Source organism: Manis javanica, chromosome 1, assembly GCF_040802235.1.
Source record: "Manis javanica isolate MJ-LG chromosome 1, MJ_LKY, whole genome shotgun sequence".
NCBI lineage: Eukaryota > Metazoa > Chordata > Mammalia > Pholidota > Manidae > Manis > Manis javanica.
The window spans coordinates 145,005,045-145,029,735 of record NC_133156.1 but is presented as its reverse complement, the minus strand read 5'-3'; the positions used below and the strand labels follow the sequence as shown (position 1 = coordinate 145,029,735).

General features: G+C 39.2%; 1 protein-coding gene across 1 annotated transcript in view; it reads right to left on the bottom strand.

The window, feature by feature from the left end:
• The window catches only part of LOC108408041 (semaphorin-5A-like), a 60,786-nt gene that overhangs the window by 16,187 nt on the left and 19,908 nt on the right, over window positions 1-24,691 (bottom strand). The window contains exon 3 of the mRNA XM_073237960.1: window positions 21,087-21,288. Within this exon, the coding sequence (XP_073094061.1) occupies window positions 21,087-21,282 (196 nt within the window). The 5' untranslated portion in view covers window positions 21,283-21,288. The remainder of the gene's footprint in view (window positions 1-21,086; window positions 21,289-24,691) is intronic.

The window sequence follows — 24,691 nt, the reverse complement described above, 5'->3', positions numbered from 1 at the left end:
TCCTATGGCTTCAAAGCTGACCTGAGGTCTTTATTACTGATTCAAACCTTTCCCTTTAACTTCAGAGAAGAATTTCCAACTGACTATAAGACCTACCACATGAAACTAGAACTCACCATATCCAAAACTGAGCTCAATGTCTCTCCTTCGGCCCAAATCTGTCCATGAATCTGAAATCCTGAATTCATTTGTTAAGCTAAAATTTACATTGTGGCTCATCCCACCATTCAGCTTTGTCTTTTGTCTCTGTACTGACAACTCCAGCTAATTCAACCTGGTTTCTTTCAGATCACCAATGCTTTTTGTAGCTCCATGTTTTGCATAATCTGTGTCTTCTAGGAAGATCCATTCATATCTTTTCTACCACATAACCATCTCCCTGTCCTCCAAGAGCCAATTTCCAAGCCTCTCTCTGGGGGGGTCAGTGTTCCCAAATCTTTGTGCTCATTGAAGGTTATTCTTACTCAGTTAACATAGTGCATTGGGCAAACAGTAGGAAGAGGGACTGTCTTTTCTAGTATGACGTGCCCTTTTCTTGAGGTCAAGCACTGAATCTTATTCTCATTCACAATAGCTTTATTTTCTCAGCACATGGTAGGCTGTCAATGAAGGCTTCCTGAATGAATATATGAAGATTTGAAGATTTCAAAATTCTAAAAGAATGCCTCCAAAGTCAATAATTAAGATCAGGTTAAACTTTTATCTTTCATTCTTTCCAGTCATTGCTAAGGAATAGCAGAATGATCATATCAAGCATTTTATCATTTATTTTGACAACACGAGGTACCCAGAGTACACAGGTTGCCCCTAAATTTCTTTCTGCCTCTCTTGCTGCTCATTTAGTGAAAGCTACCTGAGAGGTGAAAAGGTAAAGGACAGACTTCGAAAATGTAGACATGACAGAGGAGATCTACACGTACAGCAAGCAGGCTCTCAAACTTTAATGCCCACAAAGGTAACTCAGCAAGATTGTTGAAATGGAAATTCCAGGCCCAACCCCTGGGACTGGAATTCAGGAGATTTGCCATAGGACTTGGGGACCAACATCATTAACAAGAATTCTACGTGAATCTAACACAAGTGGTCTAGGATGACTCTTTACCAACAGTGAGGGACTGTTGATTTTAGCCCACATTATCAAAGACGCTAACAGTAAGGTCAGTGATGGACAAGCATTGAGACATGGTAAGCACCTGTCAATTTCGTGAAGCCCCATGAGCTACTATGTGGAAAAGGCTTAGTGCAGTGTCCAGACCGTGGGAGGCACCTATTGTGCTGGGGCCCCTGTCATGGCATTGGTGAGCAGTAGGAAGCGTGTGCTTGGTCAGAAGCCCTCCTCCTACTCCAGAAGTTCTTCTGTCCATACCTAAAAAAAAGTAGCCCCTGATAGGTCATAACCTTAAGTAGAAATTGTGGATCTGCTACCAGGCTGCACAGCAGACTCATTAGGGGTTGTGAGACACTATAAATGCTTGGGTCCTGAATTCCTCTGCAGAGGCCTGATTTTATTAGTCAGGGTAGAGCACACATGTTGGTATTTTATAAAAGCTGCCAAGTTGATTGTAATGTGGAGCCACAGTTGGGAACTACTGATGTCTAGAATATGAGAGAAGATAAAGAGAATTCTGGGTGATGTACAATTAATGATTACATAATTAATCCACTTTTCTTCCTTATCTAATTTGGTCCCAGGTGGTAAGCTAGATACTTTAGAATATTAAAAGCACTATACAGTATGTTTGGGGGTTTTACAAGTTTTACAGTTCCAGGGCAGACATGGAGCTGTGTCAGGCAGAACCCCAAGTACCCATCCAGCTGCAAGAACTGTGGTTACCTGACAGTCTCCAGCTATTTCCTCCTTCAGGGTCTGCTTCAGCTTTCCAAGCAAGGTCAAAATATTCTCACCTGAAGCAGGTGGCAGTAGCCAAGCACATATTCTTCTTAGGGATGCCCACATCCAGTGGCCGGACAAAGTACAGGGTCAAGGTTCTAGCCATTTCTGCTCAATTCCTCCAACAGAAATACTAACTTGAAGATCCACTTTGTGCTGCTAGAGCCTTTTGTGAGGCCTGTGCCATGGTCTGATGGCTCCCTTTGCCCACGCCCACTTCCTTCCCCTTTCCTTCCACAGGTATTAACCCCCCTAAAGATCTCTTGTGCTCCTAGCTGCATCTCACTGTCTACGTCCTGAAGAACACAACCTGCAGTAGCTTACCTGGATGAGCAGAGCCAGTGCCACAGAAGAAAAGTAACACCCTTACAAATCCAGAAAAAGCCAAGGGTAAGAGACAGAAGGTGTTTGAAGTTAAACTGTGGGTGACTACAAGGACTAAAAAACTTACTACTACTGTCACAGAGCTTATAACAGGAGGAGGAAGGATATGACCTCAGCTTCATATGAAACTAAAGCTTACATTTTTCACAGCACACCACAGTGTTTCCAGTTCCTCCATGTCATAACAGCTTCATCCTTTCTGAACTCCTAGTGTATTAACCATCATCTAAAGAGTCATATTTCACACAGATTTGCACATATTCCCTAATGACTTCCTATGGCCAGATAAAATGACCCCCAAACCATAACTGCAAATGCCTTAAAGTTAGGAACTACCTTTTATGTTTCTCATATATCCTCAACCTACCCTGGTAAACAATGTGCCCTGTCTCCAGGCTTGCTTATTAGGCATGTGAGTAACACATATGTAATGAGGTTGGCCATGTTCAAGAAACTGGAGGATATCCAAGGCATGTACATATGCTGAACTTGTGGGGTGTTCTCCAAGGTCCAGTATGTGGTCACGAGATTTTCCCTGCAGAAGCAAAGCTTTGTAATGGGCTCCTGATGGGAACTTCACACTGGCCAGGTGTGCTGGTTTGTCTCATTTCCCTTCTGTCCCTGCACAAATGCAGCCCTGGAATGTCAGACGCTCTTTCAGCCTGCCCTCTGCTAGGCAACAGGACCCTGTCAACACAGCAGAGCAGCTTTGGCGTGGCCTCTGATCAGGACCGAAGTCCTTCTTGTGGTTTGCTCAGGTGCCAAGGACACAGCTGCTCTGTAACCAGGGGCCCAGGCTGCCCAGGTCTGTAGGTAGACTGCCCAGGGGATACTGCCCTTCCAGCACCTCCAGACTCAAAACATCAGCCATTTGCCCTAGGACACAAACACTAATTAGTTCATTTATTTATTTAGTGATGATTTGTTGAGTGCTTACTTTGGGTTATGGTCTAATTTAGCTACTCTTGCTACTAAAGTCAAAGTTGGAAGCTTTTCCGGTATTTGGAACTGGGCTCAGTGTCCACAATGTCCTCTGGTTGGAAGGAATGAGTTACCTGGAAGAATTTCTCTTTCACATGGATGTGTGAGCTACAGAGAATGATGTGTATTCACGTACAAGTCTGGAATTACAGTGGCCATGCTCTTCTAGCCTTAGAATGAACAGGATCTGCCCTTCTGGGGGGTCCTCACTGCTTCAGTGTCCTGCCCTCCTCAGCCCCTAGCCTGGCAGCAAGGAGGGGAGGATCACAAAAGACACTGCGCACCATTAGGAAAGTGGAGCAGCCATTGTTTCAGGATATGGAAAAGTATAACCAATCTTTGTGGGGAGGATGGAGAAGGGAAAGCCTGCATTCTTAAACTAGACCTTGAAGGATGAGGAGGCATTTGATAGGCAGGGACAGGAAATGAGGGAACTGGAGGGAAGGAAGCCTGACGAAAGAATGGCAGGTTAGGGCCTTGTTTTGTGGACATGCAGGGTTCACTGTTACTTAGAAGGACAGTGCATTGGGCTGGAGGCAGGGAATCATCATACCTGTCCCCTCCTGCCTCTTCAAAGCTCATTTATGGTTTGAATCTTCAGCATTTGATTGAAACCATATAATGCTGTGCTGGGCAACTGCAAAAATCGGTATTTTTAATAAACTGAAACATCCCACTTTACATGTGTTTTCATGATATAATCAATTGGGTCAAGTGTAATGAAAGTACTGATATTTGCAGAAAGACACTGGACTATAACTTAGAACACACAGCAGGGCTGAAGTTTCACACACCCAGTGACCAGCAGCTCCCACCTCACAGTACAACTTCTCAACTTGGTGTGAATAATAGGCTTCAAGTGCACAGGATGCTGATCTTTTCCACCATGGGAGAAGTTTTCTATTCCTGAAACCATCACAAGTGGATTGCTCATTTCCCAACAGGACATGCAAACAGTGCCATTTTCTCCAGCTGCCATGACAGGGAAGTCCTGACCTAAAGAAAGCTCCTTCCAAGGAGATGTGGGCAGAGATGGTCATAACAGCACTATTTTTAATAGCAAAGAAATGGGGTCAACTCAAATGCCAGCCGATGAGATAATGTGAAATTCAGGAACACAAAAGCATATTGTACAGTGGTGAAGATGAATAAAGCCTAGTTATGTGCATGAACATAAAAAAATCTCAGAAATAATAAGAATGAACAACAGCAAGTCACAGAATAGTTATCTTTCCATTTACTTCTAAGTCTAACCACATAGATCTGAGAGATGCTGTAGCCATAGATTTATCTGGTCAAATGATAAAAGAAAGTGAGAGAATAATAAATATTACAGAAGAATGCTTACTTGAGGCATAGAACAGTGTGTTGGAAGAGAGTTCAAAACAGACCTCAGAGGCCAAGTGGCATCCTAGTGTTTAAGGTGGCTGATGGTCCTAGTGTTTCAATTTGACTGTTATTAATTTCAGCCAGCACATATGTGTATTATAGCTTTCTTATGTATCCAATATTTAATAAAAATAACTTTATTAAAAATGGAAAGATACAAAACAGATGAAAGTCTTGACCTTCACCAAATTACATTTTAATACAGCTGGGACCTACACCATCTGGACCATGCTCTGCACACACACATACACTTACATACACACATGCATAGGTGTGAGATAGGAAGCTACTCTCAGAAGTAAATATATTAAAATAGGAGTGTGTGTTGATAACAAAAGGAAATGCTGAGGTTTATGAGGGGTGGACAAGCCGTGATCCCCAGCAGAGCTCTCTGGGAGTGTGCTGGCTCTCCTGTGGGACCCCTTAAATTACATTTGACATGGGACCCCCCCAACCAGGGTTTGAACGTCAGTTGGCACAAGGGGTCAGATGACAGAAGAGGTTCTGCATGAAACAGAGGAGGAGTTTTTGTGCCTTCCCAGTAAAAAGAACAGGAAGGATGAAGAGGCAGGAGAGAGGAAGCCAGGGAGATGGCAGAAGGCCACTTACTTCCCAGGGAACTCCTCCCCTGTGACCACTGAACTTCCAACAAACAACAGCATCCAAACTTGTGTGATACTTGCTATAATTTATTTTTTAAATATAGAAAGTGTGTAAAAGGACTGAGTTTGTGTTTGATATAAACACATCCCATATGATTTATGAGCATAAGCTGAGGAATTGATGAACAGAAATTATGGGGAAGGCTGTGCACTTCCAAAGACATGAAATTGGGAGTCTGAAATAAGGAACCATAGGCCCAAGGGGCCGGAAAGCCCCAGCTGCCATCCAGTGGGCAGGCATGACATGTATCCTTAAGTGTTCACGTGCAGGGAAATAGGCTTATACTGCGACCCGTCACTGAGATGGAAAGGTAACATATTCAGCCCTAAATATGGCTGCACTAAAATGGTGTAGATCCCAGAGACCTTCAGCTTACTGGCTTCAGTTCTGACTTCCCAGTGTGGCTTCCCACATCTTTCCTGGGTATTGCTTGTGATCCACATGCCATCCCAGCCCAGTTCTTACCCAGGCAGAAGGCAAATTATGAGTCTTAACAAAATTCACTATTTTTCCCTAACTGGGATTTGAGCTGGTCTCAAAACCAGTCATGAATCCTCCAGCCATGAAGGCTATGGTGAGGGTCCTGATCACATAGCAGGAAACAGAGGGCAGGTTGAGGGGGGAACAGGTTGGTGCCTGGAGATGGGCAGGACCAACTGCAGGGCCCATGAACAATCATCCGATCCCTGCAATGTGAACGTGTCAGAGAATGCAGGACAGAACTCAGACACTGGAGGAAAGACTGGGTCACGGGTCATGAGGGATGTGAAAGGTCTGGCCACCAAAAGTGGCTGAGGGGGTCAGAGCCCAGCCAGGGCAAAGACAAGCTGGCACTGAGCCTGGGTCCTCTTGCTCCCAGCTCTCTGCTCAGGGCCGGGAAGGCCCCAGAATCTGAGAAACCCAGAGGTGCAGGTTATGGGGTCCCAGCTTTGGAAGTCAGAGGTCCCTGAAGACAAGCTTCCAGGTGAATCACAGGTTAGCGGTTCAGTAAAGACCAAGACAACTGGCTCTATCCAATCCACATGGAGAGAAATTAATGCTGCCCACAAATACATATTTTATAAAAAACCAACACTGTATAATCAATGCAATTTTTAATTGAAAGAAAAAAATTATAGCTTAACTCAAAGAGCAGCAGCTTATTGTGAAGATTGCCTTTAAAGAGCTCATTCACCAAGGACAAGTCACGATTTTTCACTGTAAGCCAGTGTTCTTTTGCTATGGTCAAGGTCAGATTTTTAAAAATTAATTAGATGTTCATATCAGTGAGTCTCAACATTAAACTCTTAATCAAGGTTAGAGTCTTTCCCCAAAATTTCAGAAAGGTATTTAGGAATTCAAATAATTAACTAGTGGAATTTTTAACACTGGCAAAATTACATGAAAAATACTGCCCATAAAAGCCTTTAAACTAATTTGTGGCAGTTTGAATGACTTCTGCTCTGTTCAAGCCAGTACCACTTTAAGTGGTTCTCACTAATTATAAGCAATGCTCAATATTTTATCCTCACAATGTAGAAATGTTTACACATATTTTCTAGTTTAAGGAAAAAACCTTTTTTCTTATTCAAATTTTCCTTTCCTCTCTCTCAACTCAATTTGAATTCTGAAAGGATTTCATATTTAATTGATTTTATTATATTCTTCTGTTGCTCAGGATTTGAACTGAAAGCAGATAATTAGGACTATAATCTAAATATTGTTTTAATCTCAAAATTGTCCCTAATTGTTCAACATATTTAGGTTTTGCAGGCTTCAGAAATCAAGTGTGAACTGAATGCACTTAAATATTGTGTTTTTTTAATGTATATATTTTAGGTTAGCTAAAATAATGTCAGCAAGGCTATAAATGATGGATGGTAGATGAATGAACAGAAGCTGCTTTCTATCCACCCCAACTATCCAATAATTTTTAGCATTTATGAGGGTCAGCCACTATAGAAATATGGAAAATACTTTTTTCTTCATATAGACTTTTATTTGGTCTCCAAGGATCAGTTCCTTCAAAACCGTAATTTCAGGTATTCTTGTCTTCAGGAAGTTGGTTAAGTAAAGGCTGTATTGATCCCTCATAAATGTCTCATTAGCAAAGTTCATGCTCTCAGCTTCTCTGAGGAGGTATTACTTAACCTTAAGGGTAAATCTGAGAGAATCATATAAAAACATTGCTTCTCATTGAACAGCTGGTCTCAGGGACATTACAGTAATCTGTTCTTAATGTTTACGACAACCGTGGAGTTATTTAATAAAAGCCTCAGCAATGTCCTTTAGTGAGGAAAACTCTGTTTAAAAATGACAAAATAAAAACTGTGCAAAACATATTTTGGCTAATAATTGCATGTTTCAAAAAAAGAGGGATAAATACATTATAAACCAACATAAAAATGGTAAATTTATTTCCTCTGGGATTATTTTGCTGTTATTTTTGAACCAATCAAGAAGGAAGGAAGGAAGAAAGAAAGAAAGGAAGGGAGAAAGAAAGAGAGAGAGAAGGAAAAAGCAAGGAGAGAGGAAAGGAGGAAAGAATGGGGAAGAAAAAGAAAGAGAAAACAGAAAGAAAGGAAAAAGACATGAATTGTTATCATGATATATATATTCAAGTGCAACACATGGTTTTCCACATTGCAGGGAGTTTGCTTTCCGACTTGGCCACTGTTAATCACTGAACCACTGTAAAGCTGTTTTCCTAAATCATAGCCGACTGCAGGCATCTTGGTAGAAAGGAGACTGGAAATGTACTAAGTTAATCCAAGACTATTTGGAAAAAAAGCCCATTTACTCTACTGGATTCCAAATGAGAACAACAATATTAAGAACTGCATATCACTCTTTATTCCTAGGTCTGTCAAATCTCTTTCTTTTGTTATTTAAGGGAATCCTTGACTCCCATCTCCTTGGTGAAGGTTAATTTTAAAAGAAGAGAGAGCTAATACCAAACTCAGAAAGACATCCTAAGAAAAGAAAACTACAGACAAATACTTCACGAACAGAGAAACAAAGATCCTCAACAAAATGCTAGTCAACCCAGTACAGTAACATATGAAAAGGATTATACACCATGACCAATTACAGTATAACATCTAAAATTTAATTAATGTAATACTTTATATCAACAGAAATAGACAAAAGAAATAAGATCATATTAACTGATAGAGAAAAATTATTTGACATAAACCCAACAGGCTTTCATGATAAAAACACTCAACAAGAGAACGTCCTCAATATTATAGAGTATTTATGAAATAAATTAATAACAGTCTTAAAGGTGAAAGACCTATGCTTCCCCCTAAGATTGGAAACAAGATAAGGATGCCCACATTCATTACTTCTCTTCAACATTGTATAACAAAGTAATTACACAAGAAAATTAAGTTATCTAAATTTGAAACGAAGAAGAAAAACTATCTCTATTTGCAGATGATAGGATCTTGTTTATGGAAAATCCTAAAGAATTCACTGAAAAACTATTAGACCTAATAAACGAGTTCAGCATTTGCAGGATACAAGCTCAGAATTATATTTCTATACACTTGGAATTTACAATCTGAAGATGAAATTGAGAAAAACTTCCATTTACAATAGCATCAGACCGAATAAAATTCTTTGAAACAAATTCATCAAAAGAAGTATAAAACTTATACTCTGGAAACTAGAGAATATTGTTGAAAGAAAACAAAGACCTAAGTAATTGGAAAGATATCCCATTTATGGATCAAAAGACTCAATAATGTCAAGACAACAATGTTATCCAAATTGATCTACAGATTCAATGCAATTCTTACCAAAGATCCTACTGGCATATTTTGAAGAAAATGACAAGCTGATTCTAAAATTCATATGGAAATGCAAAGGACCCTGACTAGCCAAACAATCTTGATAAAAAAGAACAAAATTGGAGGACTCACACTTTACAATAGAAAATTTACTATAAAGCTAAAGTTACAAAGAAAATGTGGTGTTGGTATAAGAATAGACATATAAATCAATGGATAGAATTGAGAATCTAGAAATAAAACTTCACATTTATGGCCAATTGATTTTCAATAAAGGTGCCAAGACAATTTAAGAGGGAAAGAATAATCTCTTCAGCAAATGGTACTGGACCTACTGGATCTCCATATGCAAGAGAACAAAATTGGATCACTTAATGTCATATTAAAAAATTAACTCAAAATGGATCATCCACCTAAATACAGGAGCTAAAACAGTAAAACTCTAAGAAGAAAACAGGTATCAATTTTCACGACTTTGAATTAAGTAGTGATTCTTAGATATCACACCTAAGTACAAGCAACCAAATCAAAAAAAGGCATATTAGATGTCATCAACATTAAAACATTTGACCTTCAAAGAAAGTGAAAAGACAACCCACAAATGGGAGAAAACCTTTGCAAAGCATATGTCTGATAAGGGACTTGTTTGACTTCATTTGTGAGAAATGTCCAGGATAGGCAAATCTATAGAGACAGAGAGTAGATTATTACTTATCACGCCAAAGTCTATTTACTCTGCTCATATTGGCTTGTTCACAGAGTTCCATTCTAAATATTGCTTTTCTACTGTTATTGACTTATTTTAAAAAGTAATCCTTAAACTATAGTTAATAATATTATTGCATATTTGAAAGTTGCTCAGAGAGTAAATCTTTAAAAAAAAAGCCAGATTTTCTAGATTCCAAGTGATATTTTTAAAAAGTATTCAATGTAAGTTAATATTAGGGTAATAAGTAATATTAGGTAATAATAGGGTAAAAATGCCCTATGGCATTAAAGCTTTTATCACTTAAGGTCCCATGTCTTAATTTAAGGAAATAAAGCTTCATTTTATTCATGTATTTATTCTTTGTTATTTTAATTTGCATTTAGGTTGGTTTTAATATTCATTGTGATAACAGAGGTATGAGAAGAAAGGAGCCTAATAAGAGAGTAAGAAACCTTATGGAGTTGATATGTTAGCCCACCAGGGCTCAGTATTGCTCAGTCTGAATTCATCAGGAATGAGGGTTAGCAGGCCTGAATTCTGCTCTTGGCTCCACTGCATGTGTACCGGGTTTATATGCTACATGTATCTTAATGTCTGTGCTGGTAGAATTCAGCTCTGTGGAACTGAAAGGATATTGCTAAAATCAGATGAATTCACATTTTGAAAACTATGAAGGCCAGTGTGAGTATACTATCCTTTCATTATCTCAGCTCTCAAAAATTATTATGTTTGTATTCAATATGATACAATTCCTGTTAATCTTTCTATATATATAGCTTTTAATTTATAAGGTATATAACTTGCAAGTTATTTTCTATTCCAAGTTGGGTCAACTATTTGCATGCATTTAGAAAACAGAGGTGGTTGTCTTTAGTTGTAAATCTGTAAAAACACTTATAAATGTGGATGCATTTTTATCAACATAACCAATTTTGTTGAACATTTTCAACTTGCCAAATTTAGTAATAAACCAGCCAAAATCATGGGGGAAGTTTGGTAAATAAAGCAAATTGTGGAACTGTGGGATAAATTGCAGAATCCTCAGAATCTCCCATCTAGCCAATCTCTCTTACCACCGCAGCCTCCTGTAGCGTCCCAGACAAGGGGTGGAAAGATAACAGAGTCTCTCCTCCCCTTCATTCCTGGTAAGTAATTAGTCTGGCATCTGATGGTCATCAAGGACCTACCAATGGAGCTTCTCCTGGAAGGAGTGTGTGGGAAGTAGAGAACGTGCTGAGGTGGCAGAGTAAGGGCGGCTGGAGGAGACGGACAGGGCCGGGCCTAGCTAGCAAATTCAAGCAAGCTGTGAGCAATAAAAAGCCCTTCGCCCAATCTACTCTTCCCCTTGGCTTATTTCACTTCCACTAGTTTATTCACCCTGGGCTAGGAATATCCTTTCCCCTGCAGCTACAGAAACACACCACAATAAAAAAGAACTAAATTGGCTTTCATTTAACAGTCAGTATCTACATTTTCCCAAGTTCTTTCCCCAGTTCTACAACATCTGAGAGGTCTTAAAGCCTATTTAACCTTAGTATCAAAAAGTTCTAAATAGAAAAGAGAGCGAAGAAATGACAAGGAAAGCCTCTTCTTATTTCCAAGACACTGTGAGGGTCAAGGCTTTTGCTGCTGTGCATCAACATGTAACCCCACCAAGGCATTTTACCTAAGCCATGAATGGGTGCCACTCCTACCCTCCAGTTAATGGCCTTATTAGTTTTGTAATGAGTCCTCTTCATCATATTATTTTAAATTAACAGAACAAAGTCCATCTCCTCAGAGTCAACAAAAGATCTTAAGCTTAAAGGATAGCCAGAGCTTCCAAATGCAATGCAATTTTACTTTAAATATGTATTGACAGTATATAAGCTATGCTGCAACAACACAGTCAGGGCCACTGCACCACTGTGACCTTCTTTACTTCATTAATTCAACTCCTTGCCAAGGCAACAGCATCTTAGGCTAAACCCTACTGCAAAGTAAATACTATCACAGCCACCTGTCCTCAGCTGCTAAAGTATGAGAAGGTGGAATTCAGGAGCTATATTCTGTTATATTTTAAGATGCAGAATTCAATGTGTCAAAGTAAAATAACACTGATTATTACTTATTACACCTTTTTTTTAACGTATCATTGATATACAATCTTCTGCTGAGGCTTCACATGAGCAACACTGTGGTTACTAGATTCCCCCATTATCAGGTCCCCACCACATATCCAATTACAGTCACTGTCTGTCAGCATAGTAAGATGCTAATACAGTCACTACTTGTCTTCTCTGTGCTATACTTCCTTCTCTGGGCCCCCCCCTATATTATGTGCACTAGTCATAAAACCCCTTAATCCCCTTATCCCTCCCTTCTCACCCATCCTCCCCAGTCCCTTTCCCTTTGGTAACTGTTAGGCCTTTCGTGGGTTCTGTGAGTCAGCTGCTGTTTTGCTCCTTCAGTTTTCTCTTTGTTGTTATACCCCACAGTTGAGTGAAATCATTTGGTACTTGTCTTTCTCTGCTGGTTTATTTCACTGAGCATAATACCCTCTAGCTCCATCCATGATGTTGGAAATGGTAGGATTTGTTTTCTTCTTATGGCTGAATAATATTCCATTGTGTATATGTACCACTTCTTCTTTATCCATTCATTTACTGATGGACACTTAGGTTGCTTCCATGTCTTGGCTATTGTAAATAGTGCTGCAATAAACATAGAAGTGCATTGTCTTTTTGAATCAGGGGTCTTGCTTGCTTTGGGTAGATTCCTAGGAGTGGAATTTCAGGGTCAAATGGTATTTCTATTTTTAGGTTTTTGAGGAACCTCCATACTGCTTTCCACAATGGTTGACCTAATTTACATTCCCACCAGCAGTGTAGGAGGGTTCCCCTTTCTCCACATCTGTGCCAGCATTTGTTTTTGCTTGTCTTTTGGATGTTGGCCATCCTAACTGGTATGAGGTGATATCTCATTGTGGTTTTAATTTATATTTCTCTGAAGATTAGCAACGTGCAGCATTTTTTTCATGTGCCTGTTTGCCATCTGAATTGCTTCTTTGGAGAAGTGTCTGTTCAGATACTCTGCCCATTTTTTAATCAGGTTATTTGCTTTTTGGATGCTGAGGCATGTGAGCCCTTAATATATTTTGGATGTCAACCCCTGATCAGATGTCATTTATGAATATATTCTCTCATACTGTAAGATGCCTTTTTGTTCTGCTAATGTTGTCCTTTGCTGTACAGAAGCTTTTTAATTTGATGTAGTCCTACCTGTTCATTTTTGTTTTTGTTTCCCTTGCCCAAGGAGATATGTTCATGAAAAAGTTGGTCATGTTTATACTCAAGAGAGTTTTGCCTATGTTTTCTTTTAAGCGTTTTATGGTTTCATGACTTACATTCAGGTCTTTGATCCATTTTATGTTTACTTTCGTGTATGGGGTTAGACAATAATCCAGTTTCATTCTCTTACATGTAGCTGTCCAGTTTTGCCAACACCAGCTGTTGAAGAGGCCGTCATTTCCCCACTGTATGTCCATGGCTCTTTTATCTTATATTAATTGGCCATATATGTGTGAGTTTATATCTGGACTCTCTATTCCATTCTATTGATCTATGGCTCAGTTATGGTGCTGGTATGAAACTGTCTTAATTACTGTGGCTTTGTAGTAGACCTTGAAGTTGGAGAGTATTACCCCACCCCCACCTGCTTTATTCTTTCTTCTCAGGATTACTTTGGCTATTTGGGGTCTTTTGTGTTTCCATATGAATTTTAGAACTATTTGTTTTAGTTTGTTGAAAATGCTGATGGTATGTTGATAGGGATTGCACTGAATCTGTAGATTGCCTTTAGGCAGGATGGCCATTTTGACAATATTAATTCTATGCAAGAGCATGGACTGTATTTCTGTTTATTATTCTCATCTCTCAAGAGCTTCTTGTAGTTTTCAGGATACAGATCTTTCACTTCCTTGGTTAGGTTTATTCCTAGGTACTTTATTCTTTTTGATGCAATAGTGAATGGAATTGTTTTCCTTATTTCTCTTTCTGCTAGTTCATCATTGGTGTATAGGGATGCAACAGATTTCTGTGTACTAATTTTTTATCCTGCAACTTTGATGAACTCAGATACTAGATCTAGTAGTTTTTGAGTGGAGTCTTTAGGCCTTTTTATGTACAATATCATGTCATCTGTAAAACAGTGACAGTTTGATTTCTTCCTTACCAATCTGGATGCCTTTAATTTCTTTGTGTTATCTGATTGCCATAGCTAGGACTTCCAGGACTATGTTGAATAAAAGTGGGGAGAGTGGGCATCTTTGTCTTGTTTCTGATCTTAGAGGAAAAGCTTTCAGCTTTTCACTGTTATCTATGATGTTGGCTGTGGGTTTGTCATATATGACCATTATTATGTTGAGGTACTTGCCCTCTATACCCATTTTGTTGAGTTTTTATCATGAATGGGTATTGAATTTTGTCAAATGATTTTTCAGCATCTATGGAGATGATCATGTGAATTTTGTCCTTTTTATTGATGTAGTAGATGATGTTGATGGATTTTTTAATGTTGTACCATCCTTGCATCCCTGGGATGAATCCCACTTGGTCATGATGTATAATCCTCTTGATGTATTTCTGAGTTCAGCTTGCTAATATTTTGTTGAGTATTTTTGCATCTATGTTCATCAGGGATATTGGTCTGTAGTTTGTTTGTTTTTTGTGGTGTCTTTGCCTCATTTTGGTATTAGAGTGATGTTGGCTTCATAAAATGAGTTTGGAAGTATTCCCTCCTTTTCTATTTTTTGGAAAACTTTAAGGAGAATGGGTATTAGGTCTTCTCTAAATATCTGATAAAATTCAGCAGTGAAGCCATTGCATCCAGGTGTTTTGTTCTTGGGTACTTTTTAAATTACAGATTCAATTTTATTGCTGACAATTGATTTGTTCAGATTTTATGCTTCTTCCTGGGTCAGTCTGGAAAGGTTGCATTTTTCTAGGAAGTTGTCCATTTCTTTTAGGTTATCCAAATTGTTAGCATATAATTTTTCATAGTATTTTCTAATAATTCCTTGTATTTTGGTGTGTCCATAGTGATTTCTCGTTTCTCATTTCTGATTCACTTTATGTGTAGATTTTCTTTTTTCTTGATAAGTCTGGCTAGGGGGTTATCTATTTGTTTATTTTCTCAATGAACCAGCTCTGGTTCATTTGGTTCCATTAATTTTTTCTATTTTTTTATTCTTCTCAATTTTATTTATTTCTTCTCTGATCTTTGTTATGTCCCTCCTTCTACTGACTTTTGACCTCATTTGTTCTTCTTTTTTCAGTTTCAATAATTGTGAATTTAGACTGTTCATTTGGGATTGCTTTTCCTTTTTTAACTAGACCTGAATTCTTATATACTTTCCTCTTAGAACTGCCTTCACTGCATCCCACAGAAATTGAGGCACTGAGTTGTTTTCATTTGTCTTCATATAATGCTTAATCTCTGTTTTAATTTGGCTACTGATCCATTGATTATTTGGGAGCATGTTGTTAAGCTTCCATGTGTTTGTAAGTCTTTTTGTTTCCTTTGTGTAATTTATTTCTAGTTCAATACCTTTGTGGTCTGAGAAGTTGGTTTGGACAATTTCAATCTTTTTCAATTTTCTGAGGGTCTTTTTGTGGCCTAGTATGTGATCTATTCTTGAAAATGTTCCATATGCAGTTGAGAAGAATGTGTATCCTGTTGTTTTTGGGTAGAGTGTTCCATAGATGTCTTTTAGGTCTATCTCTTCTAATGTGTTGGTCAGTGCCTCTGTCTCCTTACTGACTTTCTTTCTGGTTGATCTGTCCTTTGGAGTGAGTGGTGTGCTGAAGTCTCCTAAAATGAATGCACTGATTTCTATTTCCCCCTTTAATTGTTAGTATTTGTTGTACATATTTGGATGCTCCTATGTTGGGTGCATAGGTATTTATAATGGTTATATCCTCTTGTTGGATTGACCTCTTTATTATTATGTAATGTCCTTCTTTGTCTCTTGTTACTTTCTTTGCTTTGAAGTCTATTTTATCTGATTCAAGAATTGCAACTCCTGCTTTTTTCTCCCTATTAGTTGCATGAAATATCTTTTTCCATCCCTTCACTTTTAGTCTGTGGATGTCTCGGTGTTTGAAGTGAGTCTCTTGTAGGCAGCATAAGATGGGTCTTGCTTTTTTATCCATTCTGTAACTCTATGCCTTTTTATTGGTGCATTCATTCCATTTACATTTAGGGTGATTAGTGATAGATATGTACTTACTGACTTTGCAGGCTTTGGATTCGTGGTTACCAAAGGTTCAAGGGAAGCTTCTTTACTATCTAACAGTCTAATTTAACTTGCTTATTGTGCTATTATGAACACAATCTGAAGATTCCTTTTTTCACCCTTATTTTTCTTCCTCCTTGTGTCATATTCTCTACTGTTTGTGTCCCTTGACTGAGTTTATCAGTAGCTTATTTAATTTTGCATTTGGTTAGTATTTAATTGGTCTACTTCATTTACTGTGGCTTTATTTTCCTTGGTGATGGCTATTTAGCCTAAGGAGCACTTCCATCTAGAGGAGTTCCTTTAAAATACAGTAGAGATGATTTGTGGGAGGTAAATTCCCTTGACTTTTGCTTACCTGGGAATTGTTTAATCCCTCCTTCAAATTTAAATGATAATCTTCCCAGGTAGAGTATTCTTGGCTCTAGGCCCTTCTGTTTCATTGCATTAAATATATCATGCCTTTGCCTTCTGGCCTGTAAGGTTTCTTCTGAGAAGTCTGATGATAGCCTGATGGGTTTTCCTTTGCAGGTGATCTTTTTTCTATCTCTGGCTGATTTTAATACTCTGTCCTTATCCTTGATCTTTGCCATTTTAATTATTATATGTCTTGGTGTTGTCTTCCTTTGATCCCTTGTGTTAGGAGAAATGTGCACTTCCATGGTCTGAGAGACTATTTCCTTCCTTCCCCAGATTGGGGACATTTTCAACAATTATTTCTTCTAAGACACTTTCTATCCCTTTTTCTCTCTTCTTCTTCTTCTTCTAGTACCCCTATAATGTGAATATTGTTATGTTTGGATTGATCACACAGTTCTCTTAATATTTTTTCATCTCTAGAGTTCCTTTCTTCTCTCTTTGCCTCACCTTCTTTGTATTCCTGTTCTCTAATTTCTATTCTGTTAACATCCCCTGTACCTCATCTAATCTGCTTTTTAATCCTTCCATTGTTTGCTTCATTTCAGCTACTGTAGTTTTTAAGGTGTCTATCTCCATCCTGAATCTGTCCCTTAGCTCTTGAATATTTTTCTCTATCACAATCAGCATGCTTATTACCTTTATTTTGAATTATTTTTCAGGAAGATTGGTGATTTCAGTCTCACTGAACCCTCTTTCTGGTGTTTGAGGGATTTTGGAATGAACAAGTTTGTTCTGCTTTTCCATAATCGTATTGGATAATGAGAAATATTAGGTTTGTGTAGGCAGCGCCCTCTGTGCCCAGAAGCACTGCTCTTTGGAGCTGACCAATACCTGTAGCAATGGCAGTGGTCGCAGATGAGCAGCGTGGGTACCTGCCAGGAGGACAAAACCCTTTCCTGCTTCCTGGCTGCAGTGCCTGCCTCTGCTGTCAGGGAAACTTAGCTGCACAAAGGGAGAAGCCTCTGTGTTAAGCCATGTAGTTTCTGTAGGTGGGATTGCCCTCCATCTGGTCTGGAGCAATGGCGGGGACAGTGGGTTTGCGTGCAGGTGTTGGTAGGGAAGAAGTAGTGGCAGACTGCTTATAGCAGTGAGGTGCCTCAGGGCTGCACTGCCAGCCAGGTGAATGGGGCACCTGAAGCTCCTGAAAATTCTCAACCTGCTGGGCTGAGTGTGCCAAGATAATTTTGTCCACCTGTTCCTTCTCCTAAACCCTTGTCCCTTTAGCAGCCCTCTTACTGGTGGGAAGTCTTTCAAAGTGCCCACCTTTCTTTTGTCCCAGGGAAGCTAGTTATGGAACCTGTTCACAGTCTTAGCTTTGACTTTTGTTTTCAGCCCCTCTAATCTCCAGAGCACCATACAATGTGGATCTGTGCTCCCAGAGTAGATTTCTAGGGCTGGGTATTTACCAGTCTTGTGCTTCTACTCCCTCCCTGCTCTGATTCTCTTCCTCCCACTGGTGAGCTGGGGTCAGGGTGGTGCTCAGATTCTGCTGGGTCTTGGCTTTTTTACTTTACCTTCTTCTGTGAGATGTTCTCTTTTAGCAGATGTAGACTTGGCTGGTGTAGTCTTATTTCTGGTCACTGTTTTAAGAATAGTTGTATTTGTTGTATTTTCATAAAATATGTGGTTTTGGGAGGAGATTTCTGCCTCAGTTCTCATGCCACCATCTTGTTTCCTCTCCTCTTCCTTATTACAACTCTTTACATGAGGCAGTCTACTATAATTCTCATTCTTTTGATAGGGTGTAATGGGGTTAAAAAAAGACTGTCCTTGCTTTTGAACCACCTCTCACAGTAGAATTACTTCATTATATATATGCCCTAATAGATGTTCATATGGACAAGATGGCAACAAATGGTGAGTGGGGACAAAAGGCAACTTGGAATCTCTATCACTCCCTGATACCTGATTGATGAAGAACTCTGAGGTGATGCTCCTGGATTCCAGACTTCATCCTCCTTCACTGACCCAACCTGCTCCCCCTTACTCATGAAAACATAGCTAACCCTAGCCATGAGGGGAGCCCAGAGAAAAAGCCACATGTGAAGACAGGCAGAAAGATGAAACAGAAAGAAAAACAGCAAAAGGAGAAACCAGAGCAGGAGAGGAGGCAGAAGAAACTGTGCTCTGCAAGTCAAGTGAGAAAGTGATTCCCAGAAGACACAAGGAGTTGAACAAGTCAATTTCATGTCTGTCGAGAGGAACTGAGCAGCTCTGTGGCTAGAAGATGCAGTCATTTGTAGAACTACAGCCATCGACATTCAAAAGGATTTGCCACTCACTATTTCACCTCCGGCTCTTAGGAGACTTTTAAAGAAGTTGCAAAAATATCTACACAGACAGGGCCTGGATAAATTGCCTAACTACAGATGGATTTCCAACAGCAGAGGGGTATGACTACAGCAAGATAAAAGGCTCAGACGTGTCTCTGAAAGGCTGGCTCAGCTTGATGGTAGGCGGCAGGACAATGCCACATGAGCCACAGGACACACCCTGAACTACACCCCTTCTGGGGTCTATTTACCTGACCCTTAGGTCATACTGCCAAATAAAATAAACCAACTTTCTAAATGGCCATTGGCAAGTTCTCTCAAATTTTTACTTATTCAAGCATATCAAATTGTGAGAAAATAAACTTACCTCCAAACCAGGATTTCTTTTCTAAAGTACAGACACAAGATTTCAAATGGATTCTTACAAAAGATGGCATCTCCTTCAAACTACATTAGAGGTGCTATAACAGCTCAAATGAAAGGTCCACAAGTTAGTTAAGTCATTGATAGAGATGATGGACTTTTAATTGTCAAGTTCATCAAAACCTACTGAAATGCTGTCCGGGAAGCCAGCTTCCAGGAGAACTTCTGATGTGCCTGCCCAGAGTCACTGCATGTGGTTTGGTGCAGGGCCCTCACTTTAGGACCCTGGGTGTCCACAGTTTTGTATTGCTGGATGGTACCTTCATTTACTATACATGCTCTTCTCTTGAGTCTAGCAAACCACCTTACTAGTGGGAAATGCAGAAGAGTTCCATGTATGGGTACCTTCACTGAAAGTCCTAACCTCCAACTTGAATTAGCATTTTATTTATGTATGCCACACAATTTGAGTTTGTAAATAGCTGTGAATTGAAGGCAAACAAACAAACAGGAAACAAGCCTGTGGCAGAGCCCATGGCTGACGCAGACATGATCACACAGCTTGTGAAGCCTGGGCTAGTCCCCTCACTACAGCGTCCAGTGGAGAGAATGGTTTAGTCATGAGATGGTTCAAAGCAGACTCAGCACTCACGTTCCTGGATGGTTGTACTGTTTGAAGAGTGACTGATGTTGATGATCATTTCATTTAAGAGTCAGAGTGGAGGTAAGTTTTTCTGTTTGACCACATTTATATTCTGTTCAAACATACTCTGGGGAATGAAAATCTTCATATATGTATTACCCTCCTTATAGGCATGATTTGAAGAGCAATTGAATAGTTGACCCTTCCAAAATCAAACTACAAACTCAGTTTCGTTAGAAGTCATGAGAAGCTTCCATGTCATTACAAAGTCAGTGGAAGCAAACACCAGCTTCAAGCGGCCACTGCAATGGAAAGCGGTGTTGGCTGATGATCTGCTGTATCCATTATGATATAGGCTCCAAGAGAGCAGGACACACAGTTAGCTCACCATCTAACTCATTAGTGCCCACATGAGCCACAAAATAGTAAAAACTTAATAAAATTTAGTGACTCAATGAATAAAAACAACAAAATGATAATATAAATTACAAAATGAGAAGTTTATGAAGGAATATAAATTATTAGTAGGCTAAAATAATGGATATTTTGTTTCCCAAGAGTGCCAATTATACTGAACCTGAAAAGCGAATAGGTCATTCTGCAGGACAAAGAATTTGTGGGGATGGGGATCAAGTGTGTATGATTCCAGGCCAAGGGAGCCCAGCAGGGGAGGACCCAAGGCAGGGAAGAGCTGAATGAGCAGACAGAACTGAAGGGAGGCCCTGGCGCTGGCCTGCAGCACCCTGAGCGGAGGGGTAATTCATGGACATGGAACATCCCTGCACTGCTGCTCGCCTACTGCATAAGCCACACCACTGCATTAAATTTCTTTGGAAACTGAACAGATATAATTGTCATACTTAATTTTTCCCTGGGTTTTTCATACAATGCTGTTATTTGTTCCTAAGGGAATAATTACAAGAATGTTTCCATGTACCAAAAAATATTTTTCTGTATTACCTTTGAACCAACCAAAAGTTACCATGCCAAAGATAGGATTATGTTTCACTTAAAAATGTCATCTAACAAAATGTTTTATTGTCTTAAATAACCCAAATTAAAATGATCTTGTCAAGAAATTGTATATTATGACAAGTTAAGAAATAATAGCAGAGGTACTAAGTATTTTTCCAATTACAGTGAACAAAGCATGAAGAAAAGAGAGAAAAATTAATGTTTCCCAGATGAGGTAGAGGAAGGAGCTCTGTGGCTTGGCTGCCTGTCAGGAAAAAATACCCAAAGCTTGACAGTGAAAGCACATATTTAGCATTAAAACATAAAACCAGAGGGTAGGAAACTCCTTAGAGAGAGCAGAGCGCCTACCTGTGGCCAAGTAGATGATGTGGATGAGCATGTCCCGGCCCTGCACCACGTCCATGGCCACATGGGAAAAGCAGCTGTTGTCCTCCATGAAGTGGGGCACTGGGGTCACTGGCTGTACCTCGTGCATCAGAATGAACTTCTGAGCATCCTGCAGGTTCCTTTCCATCAGGTTTGCGTACAGACCCTGGCCCACCATGCCGCACTGCAAGGGAACACAGTCTGTCACTGGAACCGGCCACCTTGACCCCATAGGTGACCCTGGCCTCCCCAGCCAGAGGCTGACTTGGAAAACGAACAGCTGAAGCATGAAAACATGCTTACTTCTCCAGTTGCTCCCAAGTCCCCATCCTTGTTATGCCTCCTATTTTAGATAAGGACTCAATCTTGTATGGGGTGTCTCTCAGTTCCATCATAAAAAGAAATGATCAGAAGTGAAAAATATAGATAAGTTATTGCTGACTTTAATTTGAATAGCATATGCATAAAAACTCCTCAGCATATTTTAAGTCTCTTGGGAGCTGTCTGTCTAAATGCATATTATTATATCTGTCTGATAAATCAAGTACCCAAACTGAAAATGCAGCAATCAAGAACTCATATAGATTTATTACTTTCCCTATTGGAGCAATGGGCCTATAAGGCCATGAAGAAAGACTTATGCTAGATTCATCTGGGAGCATAGAATATCGTTGTAACATCATTCACGTGGGTTATAAAAATCTATATTGCCTTATATTGTTATTTCAAGTTATAAAAAATAGTAAACTTACTAGAAATCTGGGAAATATCACACCAAACTTTGAATAGTGAGAAGGAGAAGGGAAGAAGAGAGATAAAAGAGAGAAAAGGAGAAAAGGGAGCAAAAAGAGGAAAAAGGAGAGAGATTTCCAAGCAGAAGAAAAACCTGAGTGGGGAAGGGTATCTGCACAGGAAAGAAAGGCTGGAAATTGCTGAGAACTTAATTCAGAGCCGTGCTGTAGAGAGCTGTGAGGGTACCGGCTGTGATGGATTCTGGCAGGACGGATCCAAAAAGGCAGAGGGAAGGAGGTTAAGCTTTGCTGGAGCAGAGAGAGGACTGCATCAGGAAACCACAAACCTTTCACAATTAATTTCATAAACTCTAAGTCCTGGTACGAATAGTGACTGATACCTATCAGGATTTCATGCAAGTTGGTTTGATAGAAATGAATCTCTTTGTCCATAACATGAAACTACCATTATAATACGCCATTCTAACACTTGCTTTTAGTAAGAGATTAGAGGTATGAAAGTATGATTTTTACAAGTAGAAATGTATGTGTACCATTTAATATGATGTCCTACATTTTACAAAATGAGAGAGAAAACTGAAGAATTTAGAGTGTTGCAGCTAAATGGATTTTATGTGCCAGGTACAATACCTAACTCAATATTAAAACCTTCCTATGGCAGTTCACTGCTGAGATGAAGGGCACTGCCCTGACCTAGTTCTGGGTGATCCTCAAGCTGCTGGTCATAGAGTAGGGCACAGGGATTATGTCCTAAGCAAGAGAATGAGAAATCGTACAGAAACTGTTTCCGTGTTGCTTAAATTCATAATGCTTGTGATAAACCCCTTAAAGCAATAAAGTTGTTGATATCTAGATTTTAATGAATGACTAAGATAAGGTTTCTACTTAGTTTACTTAATTAACTTATGTGCATAAAATGCATCCTGGTTCTAGCATTGCTAGATTTGGTAAAGTCACCTTCCATCGCACAGGCCCACACTCACCAGCCACATCCTTCAGGATTCACAGATGCAAATTGCACCCTTGATTCACTGGCTTCCTTACTTCCTCTTGTGTCTCCTCAAACACATACTGTGCACTTATGAAAATGGTCAGATCCCTCTGTCCACTTGTTTGGCCATTTCAGTTGTCTTATTGCACCATTTTAACTCCATCTGTTAGGTTTTGCAATAACCTGAGTTGCACACAATGTCCCACTTGGAAATGTACTAAGAAAAAAAGAAAAATTTGTTTCTGGTATTTTTTATAATTAAGCTCAGAGTTTGTATTATCGAAGCCTCATATTGGGCAAAACTTTAAGGTATTATCTACTATGATTATTCCTAACTTATAACTGATACATAGGGGGAATAGTTTATGTTGTTTGAGATGGCTGTACTTATATACTGAAAACTGGTAAAGTATCTCTCCTACATACTCATTTTTTGAGTTTGGAAATTCTAGTATATAAATGCTGCATACATTTACAGATACTGATAAATAGATGTTATCTGAAAGAAGCAAGAATAAAGAAAAGAAAGTTCTAATCACTTTATACATTTCTGATAGAGGCATCCTTAGAGTAAAACTTACCACCATTATAAACCAGTCAAGACGGTATCATGAATATAAGGGAACATGCATATGCTAGCTTAACTAGCTTACAGTGGTAAACCAAGAGAAGACTAGACACACATTTTACATGTGTTTCCCAGTAACAGGTGATATAAAATCCATCATAACCAGTCTGTCTCTTATCAGTGATTAAGGTGATAATGTGGCTTTGATGTCTTCATCAACATTTTATTTTGAGACCTTTCTAGAATATGTAGTTCTAAGAAATAATAGAGATTCCATGTGCCCTTCTCTAAGTGGTAACATGACGCAAAATTATAGTACAAAAATCACAACCAGAATATTGACACTGACACAGTCCAGACATAGAACAGTTCCATATGGATCCCACCTGCTGACCTCTTTTCCTCACACACACCTATCTCCCTTCCTCTCCCCACCCCAATCCCTGGCAACACTCATCTACTCTCCATTTCTATACTTTTATCATTTCAAAAGTGATTATATAAAAGGAATCACACAGTATTTGGGAGTGGCTTTTTTTACTCAGGATAATTCTCTGCAGATCTAAGTTGAATTTATCAGCAGTCTGTGCCTTTTAATTGCATGGCATGCAGTTGCCAAGTTGTATGACAGCATACGTTTAGTTTTATATGAGTCTGCAAAATTGCTTTCCAGAGTGGCTGTACCATTTTAGACGCCCACCAGCAATGCATGTATGATTTAGTTTCTCTGCATCCTCATAAATATTTGGTGTTGTCACTATTTTTCATCTTAACCATCTAATAAGTATGTAGTAATATCTCATTGTGGGTTTAATTTATATTTCCCTAATGGATACAGATGTTGGTCATCTTTTCATGTGCTTATTTGCCATTGGTATTATCCTCTTTGGTGAAATATCTCTTCATGTCTTTTGCTTATTTGCAAATTGAATTGTTTTTTGCTTTTGTGTGTGCTTTTTTTCTTTAACTGTTGCATACTGAAATTTCCTTATATATTCTAGACATATAAGGAAAGTCTCCTCATATATTTGGAACAGTTTCTTTGGCAGCCATAGATAACTGATACATGAAAGTATGAACATCTTAAAGGGGATGTCTAGGGATGACATGCCTTAACCCAAAGTGTTGATGGGCAAATTTCAGTCAATAGAAGGCAACTGAAGCTCAAATTGGGGCAGCAATAGAATCCTTCTTCCTATTTATCAGATCTCTTTAGGTGAGTGGCCACAGTATGATCCACACTTGAGGCTGGGTGCAATGTGCAAACAGAACAGCT